General features: G+C 36.3%; 1 protein-coding gene across 1 annotated transcript in view; it reads right to left on the bottom strand.

Moving 5' to 3' along the window:
• Positions 1-25,903, bottom strand: part of ATP7B (ATPase copper transporting beta) — a 649,813-nt gene that overhangs the window by 470,080 nt on the left and 153,830 nt on the right. Inside the window, exon 3 of the mRNA XM_044071673.1 lies at positions 22,561-22,815. Within this exon, the coding sequence (XP_043927608.1) occupies positions 22,561-22,815 (255 nt within the window). The remainder of the gene's footprint in view (positions 1-22,560; positions 22,816-25,903) is intronic.

Here is a 25,903-nt window from a genome sequence, read left to right as displayed (position 1 = left end):
AATATGAGAGAAACTTATGGAATGGAGGGTGGAAATTGGAAATTCTTTTGAAATGTGAAAACAGCAAAGTGAAACACTTGCCAATTGTTATTTTTTGTGTCTGGTCATAGAGGGGAGTTAAGAAATGTTGGCAGCCTCAATCATGTTTTTATCTGGCCACTTTTCTCAATTAATTTAACAATATGCAATGTAACCAGTGTGGGTAAAAAACGATATACAACAAGAAGGTGCGTGCCTGAAGTCAGGTTGTGTAAAAAAACAGACAATTTTTGATGGATTGTCAAGACCCCAGTAAATAATGAAAAAGAAGGGAAGAAAACATACATGATGATGGAGGACAAGAGGCTAGGGGGAGTAGATTGGGGACAGTCTATTAGACTTTCCCAAATAGTAAGTAATGATAACACATTTTCTTTAGAAACGGCTTTTCTGCAACAACTTTTCATTCATAGAAATTATCCTTAGCATTTGGTTGTAAATATTGTTGCAGAAGTAACTGCAGCTCGCTACTCCAAATTCAAGCCGATTCTCCAGTTCAGGTTTCAGCCAAAAGAGAAAGACTGCTCTCATCTTGACAGGACACTTGGTTTTCCTCTTCCTATTAGCAGGGACATGCATGCGATTAGAACTATTGTTAGCAAGAACTAGAATATTATTGCTAGTAACCGGGAGATGTGTGACATGCTAGGAGCAAATCCTAGCTTTGCCTTTAAGAAAACCAAGACTTTGAGAAGCTCTTTTGAGAGAAATGACTCACCATTCTTGATTCAAAGCTTTTTGATAGATAGTAAGCCTTTAGGTATGTTTCCATGTTTTAATTGCATTACTCATAAATACATTTGCAGAGGAAAAACTTACTTTTTCAAACACTGCAACGTCACAGTGCATTTAAAGATACATTTTAATTACTGAAGTATAAATGTAGTGTATTGAGGTATCTGTGACACCTGCATCTGTTTTTATGTTGGCACAACCTGCAGAAAATTGTCAGACCATACTAAGGAACATAATGAGACCATTAGGTCTAGGGACAGCAGTAATGCTTTAGGGAAACATAGTGTGTCTTGCAGACATTTTACTTGTTTTAAATTAATAATATTGGAGCAATTGGATAATTTCTTTTGTGACTGAGAGAGTTTAAATGGCAGCTGCTTCTCAATGCAGAGGCTGACCCAGGAATCAATGAAAATTACAGCATAAAATGTGCCCTGCGCTGGTTTAATTAAAAAACTCCTCCTTAGTTTTTTTTTTTTTCCTCATTGGATAATGCACTCCTTGAGTTTATATATATATATATATATATATATATATATATATATATATATATATATATATATATATATATATATATATATATATATATATGTGTGTGTGTGTGTGTGTGCATGTGCGCTGCCTTAAGGAAAAAGGACACTACAAATGCTTTAGTGAAACATAGTTTGCATTATAATTATGAGAACATGATAGGGAACATCTAGCAGCTTTAAAGAATAGAGACATAGAAAGAAGTGCTCTAGTGAGACATAGAATATGATGACAGTCATAGTTTTAACTTTAGAGTTATTGAATGCATGCAACAGAGTTTACGGCTAGATGATATAAAAAATCTCACAGAACAACATGAACTTAAATGGATACTAAGACTACAAGCAGACCATTCACCAGGTCTGAATGACAAAGCTTCTATAAAACCTTATTTAAAAGATCGTTCTTTGAAGTGGTCTTTTTTATATATATATATATATATATATATATATATATATATATATATATATATATATATATACTTTTTATATGTATTTTATATGCATTTTTTACATTTATATTTTTATTTTTGTTTTTTACCCTATATATATATATATATATATATATATATATATATATATATATATATAGTAAAAATTAATTTGAATGCTTTATAAGTTTTGTCACTTTAAGGATAATCATGCTTAATTGGATGAGTATCTTAAAATTATTATATATTGAAAGAAATCCAATGCTTACATATGAGATATCTGCTGATGAAATTAGATGTGAAGAAGTGAAATATGATGAGAATGCTTTTCACAAATTAATACACGAGTTGGAAAATGACTTATTTAAACTTAAACGTTTACAATGGCAAAGGTTTCATTTTGAAGCATGCATCTCACATAAAGTAATTCCAAGGGGTCTTAGGATCCTAAAGATGCCTACTTCTGCTGATACATATCCAGACTTGTTAAAGCTTTGGCAGAAACCTAATTCAGATACAAGCTTTCAGTATCTGTCATTATTAATTGACTATTTTAAACCTATGGAGCATTCTCTTTTAAAAGATATAAATGGCAAACAATCTATGCTTAGCAATATGGTACCAGCTACTATATATGAATGAGCTATCACTGGTGTTTATGATAATGTGGTTTCATATGACCATCTGTTAATTACCAGAAAAAATAAGAAACAAGATAGAAACTTGTGTGGCTTCTCTAATGGACATGTTTTTGCATGGCCATGCTCATCTACTGGCTTATCTGAAAATACTGTATTAACAACAGAATCTTCTAATTTGCCATCAACATAAGGAATAGTATCTACTGCAAATAACTTGCTGACTGAGATGCAAATAGCATCTTTTAATTTGCTGTCTAAAGCCAATGTAGAACTTAATCAGTCAGTGGTCTCATACAGTTGCTTCCACTTCTAGAGATATTCCTGCCGTAATCAATACTACTAAAACGGAACCTCCAGTGGTTAGACGGAAGGAAGCAAAACCTTCCACAGTTCAACAGGTTTTTTCTTCACCCCCTCTTCCTATTTGCAAGGTGGTATCAACCAGGCAGAACCGATCTGCGAGTCGAGGAAAAAGAGAAGACTGCTGTCAGTTGAGCGAAGCTCCATTCGAGACATCAAATGAATGTGGGAGCCACAGACAACATAAGATCGCTGGTTTTTAATCTTTCTAACAAAATACTAACTCAACATCAGGAATCTTTACTTCAGTGAGGACTATTGTTTATTCCAGCTTCAGTGACAGACTATGTAAGCACTCTACTAGACATTAAAGTATTTGCTAGAAATGCCATGTTAAAATCTTTATTTAAAAATGAATTAACTGGCAAACATTTCAAAAAACTGAGTACGTATATGCCTGAATTAAATCCAGTCCTTGAAACTTTTTGTAATATGAGCGAATTACATTTAATGACAATGAATGATTCATATGAAAAACATAAAAAATTTTACAATTTGAATGTCAATGAACAGCTAGCATGATCTGATTTACAAAATGATACAACCATCACTATCCATCCAGCTGACAAAGGTGGAGGCATAGTTGTAATGAACACTAGTTATATGTTGCAAATGACTAATATGTTAAGTGATGCAGCAGTGTTCAAAGAAGTATCATTATCTGATATTGACTTTTTATGTAGCTGTGTTTATAAGTCTCTGAATGATTGTTTCTTAACTAATATAATTTCTAAAGAATTATTAGACTATTTTGTGGTTATACATCCTGTTGCTCCACTGATATATGGCCAACCTAAAATACATAAAAATACAAATAATCCATCTTTGAGGCCAATAGTTTCAGGTCAAGGCTGGCTTACGCATCCTTTATGTATTTATGTTGAGCATAATTTAAAGCCTATATTAGACATTTCTTAGAAATTTCTTCTAATGTATTACATGACACAAAACAATTTGTGACTTATATGTTTCTGTTTCTGATAAAAATGATAAGTTAGTGGACGGTTTATTAGTTTCTTTGTATATAAATTCCTTATTTACGATCATTCCCCATACTTATGGTATTTCTGCAGTTAAATCATATTTAAGCAACAAAAGTCAGTATGTTATTAGTAAAATAGATTTTATATACATGCTATTAGAGTATATTTTAGGGTTCTGTATTAAATTATTGAAAGTTGAATTCACCGAACTGTATTTCCATCGAAAATACCATTCAGCGAATTCTGAATATTGTGATCACAGTACAGTGAAGATTGGAAAATTTGCCCTTTCCTCACTGTAGTGCAATCTCAGAGTTGGTATATATAATTACCGGGGGGGGGGGTGCAGCCTACACAAGAGCGAATTCGCTGAATACTATTTTCGATGGAAATACCGTTCTACGAATTCAGCTTATAGACCCTATTTTAGAAAGCAATATCTTTTTATTCAATGATAAGTACTATTTACAAATTAAAATAATAAAATCACTGTGTTGCAGCCAAAATTTTCCACAACCTTCTGAAGGTATCGAACGTTTTATTGAGACATAAAAATGTTTAAAAAGTATTCATTGAGCACTTTCATCCCCTCAGAACGGGGACTTCATCAGAATACATGCCTTCTATTAAATCCAACATTTATAGCCCAATGTGTTGATGACATCACAGCCACACAAATGCATTTAAAGCCACAAACATTTAAAAAATACAGCTTAAAAAGCATTTGTAAACATCGAAAACCATGTTTACTGCACTAAAAATAAGCTTTCCTGACTTCATGGAAATTTTTAACATAGCCTTTTGTCCCTAGCTCTCTTTAATTAACAGGGGTTTTACAAAAATAACTTAATTTAAACCTATGCCCTCCCCTGCCTGCAGCTTGATCTGCCATTTGACTTCTTTTTCTTCCATTAAATTTCTGTAGTCCCTCCCTCTAGGGTTAACTAATACTTTCTCTAAGATTCCAAAATGGAACCCCTGAAAATTCCTACAAACTAAAGAATGCTATACAGTGCATTATTATTCTTAATGGATATCTGATACATGTGTTCATATATTCTATTTCGTAATTCCCTTTCGGTTTTGCCAACATAATATGCTGGACATCACTTACACAGGGCAAGGTATATGACACCTGATGTGTGACAGTTACCCTTAACAAATTCTACTTTTGTTTTAAAGGTATTTTCTAAAATAACCATTGTACAATTTACTATCTAGCAGGATTGTGAACAGGATCCACACTTTGTAGTACCATCATACTTGTTAACTTGTGTGTTCTTTACATATTCAAAACTTTCTTTTATGTTTACCCCAGTTTTGTATACATAGGAGGGTCTCTCTCCTATAACCCTTCTCAAATCTGGGTTTCCCCTGAGAATGGCCCAGTTTTTTTCCAATATATCCTTCACTTTCCCTACCTTCCTCCAATATGGTAAAATCATAGCTTGACTAGGTGAATAGATGACTCTCTAACAATGTTAAAATTTCTCATACCCCATTCCCTTCTAACATAGTCCACATTTTCCTGAACCATGCCCTGTGGGTATCCTCTTTCATAGAGCATTTCTGCAACTTTCTGCAATTCATTCTCAAGGTCACCAGCCGAAGATGTCATTCTAGCAACCATTACCATCTGGCCTTTCACAATACTGGCTTTTTGGTGGGGAGGGTGACTACTTGTGTATTCAAGGTAAGAGTTGCTGAATGTAGTTTTTCTGTATATTTTAGATGTAAAACCACTTGGAGTTTTGGAAATCTGAGTGTCAAGGTAACTAATGGACAAGAGGTTACTTATGTGAGTGAATTTTAAGAAACTGGTAATGGAATTCAGATACTTAACACATTCCTCCACTCTGTCTATGGAACTATTCCACAGAATAAAGATGTCATCCAAAATTCTTACGTATAATTTGATATTTTGAAAATACTCACATCTAAAGACTTTTCTTAACTCACAGTCAAGGAGAACCAGGTTTGCAAGTATGAGAGCACATGAGGCTCCCATAGCAACACCTTTGTTTTGTTTGAAGTATTCTCCTTCAGAATATATATAGTTGGTAGGCTAAAACTACCCCCATGAAATCAACTATTAAATTTACTTTCTCATTAGAAAAACCTGACATTTTATTCAAACAGTTAGCAAACATATTTAACCCTTCTTCTCTAGGAATACTAGTGAATAGATCCACTACATCGATGGTCAAAAAAATCAAATTGTTTTCCCAAAGCTCTTTCTTAATTCTATCCAAAAAGTGCCATGAATCTTTTACTAAATGCTCCACTTTATTCACAACTTGTTTTAACCAAAAGTCTAACCTATAAATATACCTGCCCTCATTCGCGCCATTTCTCGACATTAGATTTCCCTGGCTGCTGTGGGTTCCTACCTTTGGCGTTCCTTGTAGGTAGCGTGTTTTTGTTACTTCTATTTACTGTTGCATTTTTACTGTAACTTTAGAAGATCTAAGGACGGGTCTACTCAGCTGATTCAGATCATCTGCCCTCATTTAATTTGTACTCATCAAGGTTACTGAAGGGTTTTATAGACAGGGTATTATGTCGTCATCTCAGCCTCTTTAGTGCCTGGTTAGTGCCTACCAGACCCTTGAATTGCAGTCTCTGGCTGCAACTAACGATAACAGCTAAAAGGTTTTCACTTTGAGCAATTAGCTGGCAGCGTGTTCCCATGCTCAGCTAAGATTTGGGATTGTAGTCGCTGGTCTCCATTTTCGCAAACTGGCTGTTTAATTAGATTAGTTGTAGCGCTGTGTGTAGCGTGTTATCGGCGTTTTAAAATAACTTCAATATGCTGTGTTCAAACTTGGCTGGCAAATTAGATGTTTAATTAGATTAGTGTGTGTAGCGTGTTATCGGCGTTTTAAGTTGCTGTGTGTAGCGTGTTATCGGCGTTTTAAAATAACTTCAATATGCTGTGTTAACAGCTTGTTTCTTACCTCTGAGCCTTTAATCATGCTACGTTGCCTCAAATTCCCTTTATAGAATATTGTGCTAGTAGACTACTAAATCCTGTTTCCCTGTACAGTTTATTGCACTAGCTTTTCTTTCTTTTTCATAAATGGCTAATAGACTGTTAAATCCTGTTTCCCTGTACAGTATATCGGCGTTTTTTTTTATAGTGGCGCTACAGGTGTCATAACAGTGCCTCGCAACTAAGGCAGTGTATAAGACAAACTCTTTAAAATAAAGGCACCTAGGGATCTATATATCCTTGGTGTACTGATCGGTAGTTTTATATGATTTTAACAGTAACACCTTTAGCTCAACTGAACCCTTAGTCACTGCATTTAGGTCTTATAGAGGCTTATCACAACCCCACTTACTATAAATTGTGAAGCATAATCTAATAGTCTAACTTACTTTTATTGCTTTTGACTCAATACCTAGTATTTTAGTGTAATCTGTGGAATTTAGCCTTGCTTTTGATGTTGTATCTATGTTTAACTGACACACTGGTCTGCTCAGATATGTCATATCATTTCTAAAATGCTGCTTTAGACAGGATAAATGTTTTACTCTGCTTCTGCCTGAACTAACTTTTACTTGAACTGTTGTGGATCTCTGAGTTTTTTACATGACAAAGTTAAATGTATTTCACTGCTGTGATACTGCCTGTATTAACTTCAATTAGAACTGTTGCTGAACTATGAGTTTTTTAATCAGGTATATGACATGTGTATTTTAATGTAGTGCCTTCTGTAGACTGTGCTTGTTCTAAATCTAAAGTATCTCCTTTCTCCTTCTTTTCTCAGCAGTAAAACCCTCCTGACCACCTTGGTTCTTGCATCCCATCCAAACCTGCTACTCTCCTCACCTAATTTAAGGAACACAAGTTATCCCACCCTGTGGAGCCTACTCGTGGAGAAATAATAGAAAGTATGACCTAGAGCTCCTGCTCTTCTTAATCTTTTTGTATTTTTCCCAGTTAAGTTGTAAAACCCAAGGTCAGCACTGCCAGCAGCCAACAACTAACCGCCCACTGCTCTCAACCAAGTGATCATATATTTGGCAATAATATCCTAGCTACTTGCCCCTTGCTTTAAACCATAAGCCTTGTAAGCAGAAAGTATTGACATATCCCTGTGGTCATAAGGTGGCCCTACTTCTAGGGTTTTTCCTCTGAAACCTCCTCTACCTCTATCTTACCTACTGTCATCCCTTTCTGTTCCACTTTTCTCTTCCCACTTGCTCTGATATTTCTAACTTCTACTTGCTCCTTTGACACCAAATACATTTACTTCCCTTGCCTTACTTACCTTCTTTCTGAGCACTTCACTGATTGTTTTCTCCTGGACCTTTTTCCGTTAGCCCTCTCACTCCCCTCCCTACCCCCAATTCCCACCCACCCAGGGGTCCTACCTTTATCTGTAATAGGGACACACCTTTAAACCTCCTATCCAATCAAATCACTACATAACTCTCTGAGTTCATTACACCTTCTCTTCTCATTATTACTCCACCTCCCACTCTTAAACACTACTTATACCACAATATATCCCCTCCTTCCCCACCCTCTTTAACTTCTTATTTCTCTTTTTTTACTTCATCTCTCTTCTTCTCTGCATAACTACTTTGATACCACTATGCCCACACTAACTATACCTGCTTCACTAAGACTACTCATCTTTTTACTATTGTTATCATCTCTTGTAACTTCCTACATCATAACTTCATACGAATACTCACAGACTCTCTCTACACCACTGCCCTCTAAAGGTACCTCCACATTGACAACATCTTCATCTTCATCCTATTTCCAATCACACTCTCAGTCCATCTACCTTCTAGCCAAATATCACAGATTAGTACACTGCAAATTCAGAAAAACCTATACCAAAAAAACAAATGGCATTCACTATAATCTTATACCAAAGATATATCCTACTCTTCTCCACTTACTACAAGATGGTGATATTCACCCCAATCCTGGTCCACATCATACTACAACCATCATAGAACAAAACCTAACTAAACCTTTATCCCTCTCTTACTCTAAACCTTCAAACTCTTTGTCTATTGCCCATCTTAATGTACGTAGTATCTGTAACAAAATTACTCAACTCCATGCCCTTCTTGAAACTGAGAAATTTGATATTTTATGCCTATCAGAAACTTGGTTAAAACCCTCAATTAAAGACATCGAAATACCCCACCTGGTTATAGCATTATTAGGCTTGATCGCACTAATAGGAAAGGAGGCGGTGTAGCCATCCTGCATAAAGCAAAACTTAAACTGATTCCTCTAGACCTAACTCTTACTCAAAATAACTCTGCTGAAGTAATTAGCTCTAAAATACAAATTAATACCAATAAAGCCATTAACATCATCTGTGCATATCTCCCCCCTGGAAATAACATCAATACCCTTGAAGATATACTCTACCAACTCTCTATCAAACTTCCACAAGAAACACTAGTCCTTGGTGACTTTAATATAGATTGGCATTCCTGTAACAATGCTTACCCTACCTCACATATCAACCTCTTTGGCTTCAAACAACTTATCAATACTCCCACTAGAACCAATAAAATAAACAATAAAGCTTCTACCTTAGACTGGATCCTCACTAATACCCCCTGCAAACCTACCAAACAGGTATTCTTCATGACCTTAGTGACCACTCACTAACCTATAATAGAAGCAAAACCAACTTAACCTTACCCACAACCTTTAGAACCCTTCATTCAAAGAAACATTTTAACCCTGATCAGTTTCAGGCTGAACTTTTCCAATGTCATTGGGCCCCTAAAACATCTCCCCACTCAACAAAGCAGTGGAACACTTCAACTCAACATTCTTAGCAATTCTTAATCAAGAACCATTAGAACTAAAACTAAAACTGCTCCTGGCTAACCACAAATACTAAGCATAAAATCACCCTCAGAAATAAATCTTGGCATAAATAGTCAAATAGACCACCAAAAGTTTAGATATTCTTACAGACAAAAAGAACTATTACTTTCAACTTCAAAAAACCAAAAGGAACCCAAAAATTCTGGTCCAGCATCAACAGTCTGTTGACCCCTGGGCAAATTATTACACCAACCCTCAGGATTCTGACCCTGATAATCCCACACTAACAGCCAATAACTTTAATTCCTTCTTCACCAATTCTATACAAATTCTAGCCAACCAACTATCTCCTGATACTTCTCAACTACCTCCAAATACCTTAATAAATACCATTCCTCCTTCAACTACAACCTGTATCTACCTCCTATATACAATCTCTTATCCAAAACTTAAACCTACCACCCCTTCAGATAAGCTTCGAATTCCTACAACTAGCAGCAAAAGCCATTGCTTACCCTGTCTCTATCTTAATAAACAGATCAATAAAAAAGTAATGTCCCAGCAATCTGGAAAGTATCACATATCATTCCCTCCATAAAGGAGGCAAATCTGACTTCTCCAACTATCGTCCCATAGCACTTCTATCCCCTTAGCTAAAATCATGGAAAAATGCATACATAAACAACTACTCAACCACCTCCTCAATAATAGCCTTCTGGCAGACACTCAACATGGTTTCAGACCCGCTCACAGTACTACCACAGCTCTTCTCTCCTTCACCAACACAATAAACCTAAACCGTAATAACAATAATCTTACATCTTCTCTCTTCATAGACCTATCAAAAGCCTTTGATATGGTAAATCATACACTTCTTCTGCACACACTAAAATCTATTGCCCTGGAGCCCTCTTCCTTCTTCCTATCTTGACAATCGTCAGCAAGCCGTACTCTGGAAAAATTCTCTCTGCTCTCCTCCCTATCTCGTTAGGAGTTCCACAAGGGTCTATCCTAGGCCCACTTTTATTTTCCATCTTTATTAATGACCTTCAATCATCTATTCCTAATACTACCTGCATACAATATGCAGATGATTCCACTATAATTTGCACTGCCTCTTCTCAAACAGAACTCCAGTTTCAAACACAATCAGCCTTCTCAACTGTTGAACAGTGGTTCTCCAATCGCTGTCTACTCCTTAACCCCAAAAAAAACTAAATTATTACTCTTCTCACCTACCTCGACTTTGTTAAACTTCTGTATTACTGCATCTGATAACACCATTATTTCTCCTGACTCCTCAACTAAACTTCTTGGTGTTACTATTGATAATTACCTTAACTTTGATTGTCACATCAACAACACAATAAAAGCCCTTAACAAAAAGATTGGATCCCTATACAGAATAAAGTCCTTCCTCACACCTGAAACTAAGATAACCCTAGCCCAAACACATCTTATTTCTACCCTTTTGTATGCATCTCCTATTTACACTAATCTATCTAAAAGCAACCTTAAGAAACTCACTACATCTTACCACAATATTGCCCGCTTTGCCACCACATCACAATTCAGAACTCACCACTGTCTAAACCTACAACAACTACACTGGCTGGAATTCCCTAATAAACTTACTTTTCAACAACTCCTAATTGCACACAAAATTCTATACCAACCTTCTAAAACACCAGCTCTTTCCAAACTCTTGACTCCCTATATCAACCTGAAACAACTACGTTCCTCTGACAAATTACTTGTTAATATTACCAAAACTATGAACTCTGCAGGCAACTGCCTTTTTTCTAACTCAGTAGGTAAAGTATGGAATAATCTTCCATCTGATCTGTCCTCTTTGCATACTCTCCCACTCTTTAAAAAACAACTTTTAATACATCTTAACAAATTCTGGCTTTGCTCTTGTAGCAACCCAGACTAGCCTGTTGGCATCCTTAACTCTATCATAAACTTTTCTTATCCACTTGGATTTTATCTTCTTCTTCAACCGATATATTACCCCTATTTATTGTAAATATTACATATCAAACAAAAAAAAAAAATGATGATCTCATACCTTATTATATTGTTTTTGCTAGGATTGTTCTGAATTAATTAAAATCTATAATATTTGTATGTTCATTTTTCCTTTGTATAATCACACTTGTACTATGTCTTCTTATGTATTTCCAATATTGTATCTAACCTGAGGAGCTTTTCTCCCCGGGCCTCCACTGAAAATGGACATTAATCCAGCTGGACTAGCCCGGTCAACAAATGTAAAATAAATAAATAAATAAATAAAATAATAAAAAAAGGGTAAGTTTTTGACCCCTGTCCTGCTACTATTGGCCGAAATGTTAAATTACTTAAACCCTTGTGGGTTTTCAGAATCCCAAAAATGGTAGCCGCCATAGGGTTTTTGACTTTCAAAAAGCTGTACATTTCAGGTGTAATGTGCTCATCCAATAAGTATCCTTCCAAGTAATAATCTATTCTTCGGTAACTAATGTTGACTTCATTAAGTGAAACATGGGTATATACACTAGTGTCATGTAACATCTCTAGGATTTTTTGGAATAATGTAAAGCATCAGAGATGACCATCCCGCCCCCTTTATCTGGGCGCATAATCCTAATTGTCTAGTTGTTTCTGAGTGTTCAAGTAATCTCATCTCTTCCCCACTAAGATTTTATATGAAAAACTCGTTTTTTTCTTTTAATTTTAGAGCATATAAATCCTCAGTCACAGCCTTCTCAAAAACATTTAGGGTGGGGTCCATTGGTGGGTTATTTACACTCTTGTTTTTAATTTCTTTGTTCCTAGTAAGACTAATAAGTTCATCATGGTCCCTAAACAGGAAAGCTAAATTCAGTTTTCTCATGTATATTTTTAACTCCAAAATGGTGTCTGTGTAATCAAAGCCTCTAGCTGGCACATATCTCAACCCCTTCATAAATAACAGAAAATGCTCCTTGGTTAAAGTTATTCCTGAATAATTATAAATGTGGTAACACCTAAATGTGCTAACCAGTCCATTCTTTGAAATTTCTCCTTGTGCCAATAGCTACGCCAATATGGTTTTAACTTACTGGGAAGAAGAACTTGTTTTAAGAAATAATGCATTTCTAGAATATATATTCTTATATAAGAGATTTGTAGATGATTTGTTTATATTATGGACAGGTTCTCTAGAAGCATTAGATGAATTTATAATCTTTTTACACAATACTACAAACTTTCTGAGCTTTAGTTATTCTAGTTCTGAACTGCAGTGGTGGTGCTGCGGTAGCGTTGTCGCCTCACAGTAAGACGTTGTCCTGTTCGATTCTCAGCTAGAGTGTCTTCTGTGTGGAGACATGCATGAATGGGCGTACCTTCGTTGAAGGTTGTGCGTCAGGGCTGGCAACTCAGCATGTAAAAATCAACTGCCAATTATTAGCGGACCGGAGTTCCGCTGTGGCGACCCGTAACCGGGAAAAGCCGAAAGACACAACAAGTTATTCTAGTTCTGTGTCCACCATATATTTCTTGGATGTTACTATAAAAATGGATTCATATGGTAATTTTAACACAGAATTGTATAGAAAAAGCTGTAGAAGAAATAACATCCTACATAGACATAGCATGCATCCATCTCATATATATATAATAGTATTATGAAAGGTCAAGGTATGCATAATTTCACACCTAAATACTAATGATGAGAAGTTTCAACAAAATATAGCGCTTTTTCAAAATGAATTACTAGAGCATCAGTATAAAAAGAAGGAAGTAAAAAAAACTACCGGTGAAGTAATGTTGCTAAGACAGAATAGAGCTAAACCGTATGTGTTACATAAGACTAACATAAATTATTCTAATCAAGACAGATGTCAACACAATCAGACAGTTCCAATTAGATTGCAGTATTCAAGTGATATGAATAAAGTACGTGAGATAATTAAAAATTATTGGTTTATATTACAATGCGATGATAATGTAAAACATGTGGTGGGGAACTATCCACATTTCTGCTATAAGAATAAAAGGAACATAAAAAGGTTGTTATGTTACTCTAACTCAACTGTATCTGAACAACTGCAGTACGATGGCACTAAACCTTGTGGTCATTGTAATATATGTCATGTGCTAGCTAAAGATAAAGTTTTTGTTCATCCCATATGAGCTAAGCATTTTGAATTTAATGTTAGTGCTACTTGGACCACTAAAAATGTTAAATATTTAGCTGCTTGCTTATCCTGTAATTCATTCTATATAGGTATGACAAATCATACTTTAAGAGAACATGCTAGAAAACATCTAGCAGCTAGAAGGAATAGAGACTTAGAAAGAAGTACGAGACATATAATAGAATATGGTGACAGTCATAGTTTTAACTTTAGAGTTATTGAATGTATACAACAGAGTTTACGGCTAGGTGATATAAAAAATCTCACAGAACAACATGGACTTAAATGGATACTAAGACTACAAGCAGACCATTCACCAGGTCTGAATGATAGAGCTTCTATAAAACCTTATTTAAAAGCTTGTCCTTTGAAGTAGTCTTCTTTATATATATACTTTTTATATGCATTTTTACATTGATATTTTTATTTTTGTTTTTTATCCTATATATATATATATATGTGTGTGTGTGTGTGTGTGTGTGTGTGTGTGTGTGTGTGTGTGTGTGTGTGTGTGTGTGTGTGTGTGTGTGTGTGTGTGTGTGTGTGTGTATATATATATATATATATATATATATATATATATATATATATATTGTAAAAAATATTAATTTGAATGCTTTATAAGTTTTGTCACTTTAAGGATAATCATGCTTAATTGGATGAGTATCTTAATTGTTCTAAGCTGCTTTAGTATTTAAATGGATGTGATGATTTTTTGGTGGTCTGATGAAGCACTTACACATGGTGTGAATGCGCTTTCCTATCTCTTAATAAACAGTTCTTGATTTTATCATCTTTTATCTGCTGTGTTTCTCCACCACATCTCATTTTATAGATCTGCAGTAACTTTGGTGTTTGATTGGAGTTCATTCACAGTGACACTTCTTCTACTATTTCTCCTAATTACTTTGAACTGTTTAGGTTTTTTGTTTTAGAACAAACAGATATTTTCTTTGGTGATTTTTGACACACACTGATGGAGGTGCTAGAACTTAAGTGTCAGCTGCGACTTAATGCTGAATCTTTCCCTGGTCTGAATGAGTCCCTTAATATTAAATGTATGCTTAGGTGGCTTAGATAAATATCACATTAGTAATTCTGCTTTAATCATTAACAACATATCTTTAAAGCAATCTACAGGAAAATTCCCAGGTATTCCTGTGGAAGTTTGGAAGTTAGGAGGGAAAAACTGATAAAGATCTGGAAGGTTTTAAAAGTATTTTAAGAGGAGGAGAAGTACCACCATCCTGGAAGAAGGCGGTGGTAATGGTAATACCTAAAGAGTGTAAAGATTCATCGGATGCAACTTCATACAGGCGCATTTCAATACTAAACCTTGATTATAAAGTGTTTATGTCTAGAATGGCTAAAAAAATGGCAAAAGTGATACCAAAATTGATAGATATGGATCAGTGTGGTTTTGTGGAGGGGAGGCAAACATTTGACAATATTAGCAGAACATTGATGATCCAGAGGGAAGCAGAATGTAAGAAAGTACCACTTTTATTATTGGGTCTTGATGAAGAGAAAGCATTTGACAGAGTAGACTGGGACTTCATGAGCAGGGCAATGGAAGCATTTGCTTTCCCTGATACAATTGTAAGGTTGATTAGAAGACTATATGAAGGATCGGAGGAAAAAGTTAACGTGGGTGGGGATAATTTCTGCTTGAGTAGGGGAACCAGGCAGGGTTGTCCGCTTTCCCCTTTGTTGTTTGCATTATATTTAGAACCACTAGCAAAGAAAATAAGGGGCTCAGAAATACAAGGATATAATTAGTATGGCAGTCAGGAAAAGCTGGCTCTATTTGCAGATGATATTATTTTATACATGACAAAACCAGAAAGGGACATTACAGTGCTGTGGAACATTTTAAGACAGTTTCAAATCTTCTCGGGATACAAAATTAATGAAGTTAAAACAAAGGCAATAGCTGTAAATTAGGGTCTATATTATAAGATCGATGTTTGAAAACATCGAACAACATATGGTCGACACCATATGGTCGATGTTGTCAAACATCGACCTTATAAAAACACAAAAAAAAGAAAGAAAAAAGTACCCTAATGGGTTTAAGAAGGGGGGCAAGCCACCCTGCATCCCCCACACCCCTTGCTAGTTAAATATACCAACTCTGAGACCGCACTACATTGCAGTAAATGGAAATCTCCCCTTACGGAGATTTCCATTTACATGCTTGAGATTCTGAGCGTTCGATATTCTCGTGTCAACATTGTCAGATTCGACATTGTTGGCTTTCGAGAATATAATATAAACCCATGAATTATGTACCCACATACAAATTGGTCCAACAATATCCATATTTATGGGGACATGATAAAATGAAGTATTTAGCAGTATGGATTAGAAATGACTCTGTGGTGGCAGCTAATTATATGTGGGAAGAGACTAAACAAAAGATAATACAAAAATTGAGAAACTGGAAGTTTTGTTATATGGATATGGATATTTAGATACAAACCATTAAAATGTGTTTAGTCCCTTTAGTCTTATACACAGGTCAGCCAAACTTTTATCAACTGGAGAAGCTGTGGATAGCAATTAAAAAAGAGCTGAAGGATTTTATCTGGGAAGGGAAGACAGCAAGGGTCAAGTGGAATAAGCTGATTCTACCAATAGAAAAAGGTAGACTAGGACTGCCTAATTTGAAGGGGTATTTTAGTGCAACACAGTTAAGGCTCTTATACATAGCACAAGCAGAAAACTATAATTCAAAGTGGAAAGGAATGATGCTGACACAGGGAGGAAGATCAAGAAATAAGGAGAGATTGGAATTTTGGTTGCAGACATTTAAGGAGAACAACCAAAATCATATGGAGTATTATATTGATAAAACAGCAGGGAGTATTCTAAGAACCAAACCAGCATGAGAATAGAAAAAAGAGATTTTGCTGGTAGGGTTGCCTGTGGTCAGGGATACAGATAATAGGCAAGAGGGGGCTGGAATTTATTGGAGAAAACTGGCATAGGAACCAAGGCATTGGGAGCAAATAACTAGAAAGAGAAAGGTAATAGAATGGGAAGAAGCCAAGAATTTATTTTGACTGCAGGTTAGAGATTGCCTTCCCTATCAAGGATTGATAGAGTATAGGCAAAGGGAAAGAAATAGGGGGCTCCTAAATGAAAGACCAGCACTGGTAGAGTTTTTAATAGAATCTAGAACAGAAGCTGCCATAAAAAAGGAATAATTAGTAAAGTATATAAAATATTACATGATAATTATAAGACTCAATCAGGGAAGCTTAGAAAGGATTAGGAAGAGAAACTGGATAAGCAATTCATAAAGAGACAACGGGAGGCTATATGTATATCTCCCAAATATGCAACAAAGGATCTTTGCCTGGAAGTGTTTATACAGGTATTTTTATATCCAAGAAGACTCCAAGGAATTTTTCCTCAAATGGATAGCAAATGTTGAAGGTGTGACTGGCAAGAAAGAGGTAGCTGGGAGCATATTTTTTAGAAGTGTGGTGAGCTGGCAGACTTTTGAGATTTCCTGCATATTGCTCTGTCGGAGATGCTGGGTGAGCAGACTGGACTGACTGGGGAGATTATTTTTTTGAGTTATGCTACAAAATCAGAATTGCCTAGACATAGTAAAGCCTTGCTGAGTCTAATTATAGTGGCTGCCAAAAAAGCAATTACTAGAAAATTGAAATCAAAGTCTAGACCAACTTTACTAAAAGTAGTGAATATAGTAACAGAGATAAAACAACTGGAATTGAGATCTTTAGAAAAGGGAAGGAGCAAACTACAAAGGAAAAAATGGGATTTGTGGGAACAATATAAGCAGGATTTGAATGAGCTATATAATCCTTAACTGACAATGACTGGATGGTTTATAAATGATGTATAATGTTTACAACTACAGTTGTTTCATTGGTGTCTGTGATGTAAACTGTTTGCAACTAAAGTGATATTATTTTCTATGTTTTTCATTTATATAAATGTAAGATTGCATTTGTCATATGTGCAAATTTAATAAAGATATTTGAAAAAAAAATCTTTGAAACATCCAGAATCCTTACACGGAGTGGTTGAGTTGTTTTTATTGCATTTTTATTACTGCTACATTTCCTTGGTTGTTGTTGGTAACTAATTTTTATTATTCGTTTACATGAAACAAAGATTTTTTTATTGGCAGATGGTTTTCTAAATTTTGAAATATGTGGATATTTTATTCCTGAAAAAGTTCTTGTTACATTAAAGAATGAAAGCGCTCAAATGCCGGGTTTGCCTCTGTGTTTTTCCTCCTAGTTTTGGAAGTTTGTTAGTTGTATATATTTATAGAATTACAGCATTATATGTATATATCACTAACAAGGAAAGAAAAAATCTGCTTCATTATATATTAGACTATGTGGCGGTTAACATGAAAATTGTAATTGTAGTGGAGTTTAACCTTCTTTTTTCTTCTTCCTTAAGTAACATTTTTAAAAAGCCTAAAGCCTACTCCTCCATTACTGCTGTTAGGCTCAGCATTTCTTCTTTCCTCATTTGATAATCCCTTCCTGTCTATCTGGGATACCAGGAAAATAGAAAATAGAAATTTCTTATGAGAGATTTCACAGTGCTTCATGTGGTTACCTGTGTTCCCTGGTTGCACCATCCTGAAAGATAACAATATGGTTTTAAGTTGTTTATTTAATGTGAGGGAAATGATCTGGTCTACTACACTAACAGCATCTATGCTGACAGATGCTTCACAAGCAGTGTGATAGTTAGGGGGCATAACACTTTGCATAACTGTATGCAGACTTCATGGGGTATACATATGAGAGCATTCATATATCAGAGAGAAGCTGCCCCAGGGTGTTACAGTGACATGGGTATATGCACCAGCTACCAGGGGCAGAGTTACTATCTCTAAATAAAAACAATCCTTACTGTGTTTCAGAAATGACACGTCTTGTGGAGTGAGATTTATGAGCAGTTCCACAGCCGGAACACAATTAGAGGGTTCCTCACTAATCTGTGGGTGGGAAATGAGACCCTCAGGCCTTTGGGATAAAGGAGCACTGTAATCTGTGGATATACTTAAGAAAGATGTAGAAGGCTTGATAAACAGCCTCCATGCCTGCCTGGATGATGGCCTCTTCCAGGTTTCTGTTAGTTCCTTCCTATGGTCTCTAAGGTACCATAGTAATGGGGCAGGAATGGGCCCAAAACCTAAAAGAGGGGAGCTGGTAGTTGACAGAAGCGAACAGAAAAGCAATTACAAAAAAAATAGTTGAAATGTACTATGTATTCATAAAGTTCCTTAGCTCATTAATGCTCACAGCACCAATTGTACTGTGGTGTTAATCATACTTTCAGTGCCGCTTGTGTGGCTGTTTTGTCTGATTCAAGCTGGTAGATCTTGAAAGGCAGACCACACACACAATGCTTTTTTTCTGCAGTTAACTGCATTGTTGAATATGCTGTTTGCAGTGCCATGATTAAATACATTAAATGTGAGAAAATGTCTTCAGATGAACAAGAAATACAAAAAGCTACTTTATTTGTTCATTTGAAAGATTGTCTCACACTTAATGCTTCTATTTTCAACTGTAATATATGATGGGAAGTGTTACATACCAACAAATAGGAATGTGATCCCTTATTAACTGACTGTTAGTAGGCACTGATGAGTTAAATTAATGCGGAGTATTATTCCTCTTGGCCTATTCCAAATAAGCAAGTCAGAACTGTTTTGTATCCCTCACATTCTGTGCAATAGTATGAAGATGCTATGATCTTTGATTCTTTGCTTGCCTAGCTACAATGCCACTCACAAGCTTTTGCTTGCATCTCAGCCCTTTATATCCAAAGTTTGCCCCACCTAACAATGAGTGTTTCAGTTTTGGGACTGAAGCACCAGTAGAAAGTCAATAACCTGGTAATAAGTATTCTTCTCCCTACTCAGAGTATGGGCAGTCAGAATGAGTTCTGAAGAAGAAAAATTTATAAAAACATGTTGACACACAAAAAAATCAAAGTGCACGCCAGAACACCACAGCAAAGTAATTTGTCAAAAACTGCTGCTCAAGTCTTGGCCCCTTATATCTAAACTTAGTCCCCACTACAGGAGGAGAAAGGAGTTTGAAAAAAAGAAATTACTATAAACAAATATAAAATTCTTATAACAATGTACACTCTGACACATTGCAGCAGACTCGTTTACTAGAAACTGCAATTTGTAAGTAAATTTAGCTCCACCTAAATACCATTGATAGAATGGGTCTATATCAGCATTTTGAAAATTGAATAGTTTGAATCACTAAATGTCGAACTGACATGACCGAACTATTCAATTTTCGAATGCCGATACAAACCCCCCCAAAAATAAAAAAATAAAAAACTAAAGGGTGTAGGCAGGGGGGCAAGTCCCCCTGCACCCCTCACACCCCCGCTACTTAAACATACGAGACCGCACTACATTGAAGTAAATGGAAATCTCCCCTTACGGAGATTTCCATTTACCCATTCGACGTTCTGCACTTTCGACATTCTTGAGGTGACAATATCGGATTCGATATTGTCAGTGTTCGAGATGCTGATGGAAACCCAATAGAACAGGGTGTTCCGTATTGTAGTTGAGACATCAGGGGAATAGTAGCAAACAGACTTCTCCAGCATGTCTCCAAACATATAGTACCATTTAATACTTTCTTTCAATATTTTGCATGTAGTGACAAGTGATTATGTCTGATATTGAGCTGTTGCTGAATTTTGTCTAGGAACCTCCATTCCCTAGTACTTTTTATGATAGAGGTCTGCTTTGCCATTTGGAAATGGTCTACAGTCTTGGGAAATTCCATGCATTTGAATGTAGATCCTGCAGTTAGTACCATGAGTTTTTTATATATCTGAGTTAATTCAGACTTCCTTAAGATTAGTTTCAGGAAAATAACATCAACAATTTGAAGATATGTGGATGTTATGTGAAGTTAGGATATCTACATATATTTATCTTGTCCACACACATCTGAATGCCTTACATTACAATATCACGGATTTAACTGTGACTTCTAATCAGACTTGACAACTAAACAATTGTGATTTAAATTACAACTAGCTCTTTATTAAGACATATTTAGCTATCAAACAGAAGTGTCATGTGTAAATTATTGTTACAATATGCACAGCATTCAGCAAGAGCAACAAAGCAATACATTCCAAATTCAAGCCCGCTAGGCTCAGGTATAAAGCACTTACTGAAATGTATGCAGCTTTGAGAAGTGGTCTCTCTTCTTCAGGAAGATAACAGTTAAACTATCACAACTTCCCAGCATAATTCAACAGTTGGAATATAAAAGCTCAGGCCAAATCAACTGCCTTTGATATAATAGAAATTGCTTCCTCACTCAGTTAAAAGAATGATGTGTCAGAGTATGAATACTTGCAAAGCAAAAGACAGCATTGGTCTGGAACAGTGGTCATATGTAGTAGATGCAAATCAAAGAAACTTTAGAGCCTAAACAGTAATAGCATTCCATGGACTTAGGACAAGTGCAGTAACACTGATCAAAGGTTTGCATACTAACACAGTAAGTGTATATATAATTTAGTGAAATCATACTCATGTAAGGCTAAGTCAGTTATGAGGTTCTTTTTTTTTGCTTGTTTGTTTTAATAATACTGGCTTGAATTTAACAACTGAGGTCTTCATTCAAGGACAACTAGTACTGTAATACTTGGCTTCAGTCTGTTAATACTTTTCAATGGATTCAAAATGATGATATAAATATGAATATAAAATAAAATAAATCAGACAAACGATATAGTCTCTTCTAGCCAGATGGTACTGCTAGTCACATGATAAGAAAGATGACAAACTTGGTTTGAAGGTTTTCATAAGAAAGAATACATGGTATTGCTTGAGCAGATAGAATAAACTATATATACACATATATATATATATATATATATATATATATATATATATATATATATATATATGGGTTCTCTTCAGAATTTCTAAGCTCAAAGCCTTGAATTTCATATAATCGAAGATCATATGTTCGAAGTTTCAAAACTTCAAAATCCTGAATGGAGATCGGCATATAGCATGGATTGGGAGATTTCCCTCGTCCTCGCTGTAGTGCAATCTCAGAGGTGGTATATTTAAGTTGCGGGGGGTGTGTGGGGCGCAGTCCCCCACATGTGGGATGTAGGGGGGCTTGCCCACTGCATACACATGTTTTAGTGTGTTGGGTGGTGTTTTGGGGGGTTTACAATTTTGAGATTCCAAGATCTCAAGATTCTGAAACCGATTTTGGGATTTTGAAATTTCTTTTTTTCCACTCTGCACTAAGTACCCACCCGAACATTCATTTATTCACCGATATGTCCTTTATTCTGTTCTATTCAGGGCTGTAGGGGATACAGAGCGTATCTTGTTGAGCGATGGGCACAACTCAGAACCAGTATTAGATAGTATGTTATTCCACCACAGGAAACACAGACAGACATGCACACAGGCATACACACATACACAAAGACACACGCTTGTACACACACACGTACGCACATGTACACACACGTACACATACACCCAGTAATGGAGGATTGACAATTTGTCAGTTTATATGTCTCTAGGATGCTGGATGAAGCCAAAGACATGAGTGACAACCCACATTTACATAAGGTAGATATGTAAACTCCACAGACTAAGTACCCGACTATGAACTGAACTGCAGAACCAAGCACTGCAGTGCAGCCGTGCTAACTGCCTCACTAGCATAGTGATGCTCGTGCACTAAACATCGAAATGTGAAATGTATGCTCGGTGTCTCTGGCTAATAAAAGGAATATTAAAAACAGAAAGCAATGTGAAGACAGTTTCACTGTAACTTACCATCTTTCTTTACTAGATTTCTCTCAATATACGAGACACATGATGCACATGTCATGCCCATAATCTGTATAAAACACTTTTCACTGACTTCGGCCTCCTGGTTGCCAGGAGAGTCAGGATTTTGCTTCTTGGGTAAAACATCTAAGATGTAGTCTGGAGACTGTGATTTCATGTTTGTTCTTGTTGCCTTCTGATGAGTTAACTGCAATGCTTTAACAGAGTGTGAATCTTCTGGATCATATCCATTACTGCTACCTAAAATGAAAACACAGTGCAGAATATGCATCAGTCTTTATAAAGCATAAATGCTAATTGTAGAAAGACATACAAACATGGAATCTAATTGCAGATAATGATCCCTTAATCCACCAAGTGTTTTCATTTCCCAGCACACTAGATCAGCTGTGGATGCTACACAACTAAAAGATTACTTTCTCTGCATTTACAAATGCTTTCTCTATCTTAAAGCACAGACTTTGGAAAACTGTCCCATGAATCTATCAGTCTGACAATGAAAACAAATCAGCAACCAAACAAATAAGTACATTCATCACATTTCCTCTGTTCTTAAACAGTTCACTCAACGGTATGATGTAGCTCTTTTTAAAAGACACCACCCACCACATGAATTTAGGAGATTTATTTTAGGTATGTATAAGTTTATTTATACTAATTTGATTAGCAGGTAAAAATCATTGAGCGATGCACCTTTTGTCAGGGGTGAAATGAGGAATAATGCTGCATTTGAAACATGCTGATACAACAGTAATAGCATCCAATCATTTACTGCTGATCAGACAGTCTGCTATTGCAAAGGCAGGACATCTGTCTGTGATGCCAGGGATCCATGTTCTGGCATAAGCCCAGGCCACTGGACGTGTTGGCTGCACGTGATAAAATGAAGCATCTATTCACTAGATCAACAGTCCTGAATGGAAGTATGCAGGAGTTTCAAACTGTTTCTGTGACACCTGGGGCCTTGCAAGGTACAGTTTTAGCTTTAGGAAGGGTGACTGCCCTGTGCATGCTGTGTAAAAGCATGCATCTGTTTCTGTGACACCTGAGGCCTTGCAGGTACAGTCTTAGCTTTAAGAAGGGGGACTGTCCAGTGCATGCTGTGTAAAAGCATGCATCTGGTTATGTGACACCTGGGGCCTTGCAGGTACAGTTTTAGCTTTAAGAAGGGTGACTGTCCAGTGCATGCTGTGTAAAAGCATGCATTTGTTTATGTGACACCTGGGGCCTTGCAGGTACAGTTTTAGCTTTAGGAAGGGGGACAGTCCAGTGCATGCTGTGTAAAAGCATGCACCATGCACACTGATGTCATTGCATGTTACTTGCTCTAGTTAAGGACTGGCTGCCACAAGATGATGGCTCCTGGCCTCTTTTGACTCATTCCTCATGAAGACCTTGCTCCCTGGAATAGCTAATAAGAAGCAAGTGGCATCTCAAAGAAAGCAAAGGGGTGATGGAATGAAACAGCAATTAAGCAGCAATGGAATGAGGAAATGGAAAGTGCCAAAAACAGGTGAAGCCGATCATTTGCAGAAGACATTAGGTAATGTATATTTAATGTAATATTGTCTAAGCTGTGCATTTGATTGGTTTGAATTAGCCACATTTGCATATATAGTTCTGTGCTTGTAGTTTATACCAAACTTAACCAAGGTTGTAAGTAACATAATTCTAATGGAGCTAAAGTGGAATAAATAAGAATAAATGCTGGCTGTTACCATACTAGCTTTATTTGACTAGTCACAGACTGTTACAGGCACAGGATGCAGCTAGATATTTGTAGACTCGTATGAATTAATGGGAATCTACACTTCAAGTAGGGAAGGATTATGGTGCTTCATAACAGAAAAGAATGAAAACCTGAAAATTAGAAACAGAGTGGAAAGGATGAAAGAAATATGTAGAGAATATTAGCCTGGAGAATCAAAAGGGAGAGTTAAACTCTGTGCACTAATGTCTGCAGAATGTATCTTTTGATTTAAGACTGTACTGCTTACAGGTGTTCAGAAAGCAAGACAGGCAGCTCCAAAGTGAACGTGTACAGGGATGTTAACAGTTACACTAAATGAATCATTGAAAAAAACACTACATGACAGAGAGCTGACAAATCTGTAGTTGTGTAAGGCACCCAGACTTATTCACAAATATTGTTCAGGCAGAGGAGCTTACAAGAAGTCCTCAGGTGAGATGTAGCTCTATACTCATAAAGCAAAGATTCTCCAGAGGTACGACACAGCTAAATTGAATGATTTTCCCTGGGCTTTTTTTTGCCCTTCAAGGCCACTCAAGTAGATCTGCTTAGAAAACAGTGTCAGCTAAAGAGAAAGTAAAGAGGGACAATACCCCGTGTATCGCTCCAATTTCCCTAACAAAGCACTGAAAGAAACCCTGATATGAAGACTATTTCATCCATTCTGAATGTGTGATCATTGGCGTAATTCTAGTGCCCTGTACTTACGGGCAGCTATACCTTGTCTGCTGCCCATCTTGTTATTGTGTAATCACCAGATGATACTTCTGCATTACTTATCCACTGGTTATAGGATGGTAAGTGGGAGACTATGCTTCCTTCAGTACATTTAATGCACATTTCTGGCTGTTTCTTTAAAACAACATTATCCTGTAGCTGGTGCATAATTTTAATAAAATAAGTCAAATCTATTTTACGTAGCCTCCCCTTGCATCTTCCAACAATGTCTCTAAATGGGCCTGAGCTCATTGCTTATTCAGTGGACCTAGAGAAGAATGACTGGGCTAGCCATGAAGGGAGTCTGGGTAGTCATCAACACCATCTGGTACTGGTGTCCTAGCAGCCTGAGGGTGTTGTTTCATCCTGTTTTAATACTCCAACATCCACTAGGGATTTCCCAGAGTGTGGAGATGAACAACCTTCCTGCCCTACATGATAGCTGAGCAAGCATTGGGCACTTAGTTCATTCTGTGCCAAAGTTATAGACAAGAGATATATAAATACTAAACAAAAAGTCCACTCAGCAGTAAGACCCACCTCATCTTCTTCCCCTCATATTTTAGTTCAGGGTGTACTTAAAAGTATTATTAATCATTTTAACAGGAAAAAAAGAAAGTTGATAATCATGTCATGGCCTGCTATAAAGACAGATGCTATACATAAGTAGCCCCAGCACTGTTATCAGAAGAAATACCGGAATCCTTTTTTAAAAATGGAAAAGTCTTACAGGCTAAATATCAGGTAATGCACATTTGAGTGAATGGTGAAAACATTTAAAGAATCATGACTGCTTTGTCAAAGAGACATGCCAGCATTGGTTGAGACTTCATGAAATGTATCTCTTGGCAGGGAGGCTGC

The sequence above is a fragment of the Protopterus annectens genome, chromosome 5.part0 (assembly GCF_019279795.1).
Source record: "Protopterus annectens isolate FY-2018-M chromosome 5.part0, PAN1.0, whole genome shotgun sequence".
Lineage (NCBI taxonomy): Eukaryota > Metazoa > Chordata > Ceratodontiformes > Protopteridae > Protopterus > Protopterus annectens.
The sequence above is the reverse complement of the archived record's forward strand: the minus strand, read 5'-3'. Positions and strand labels throughout refer to the sequence as shown.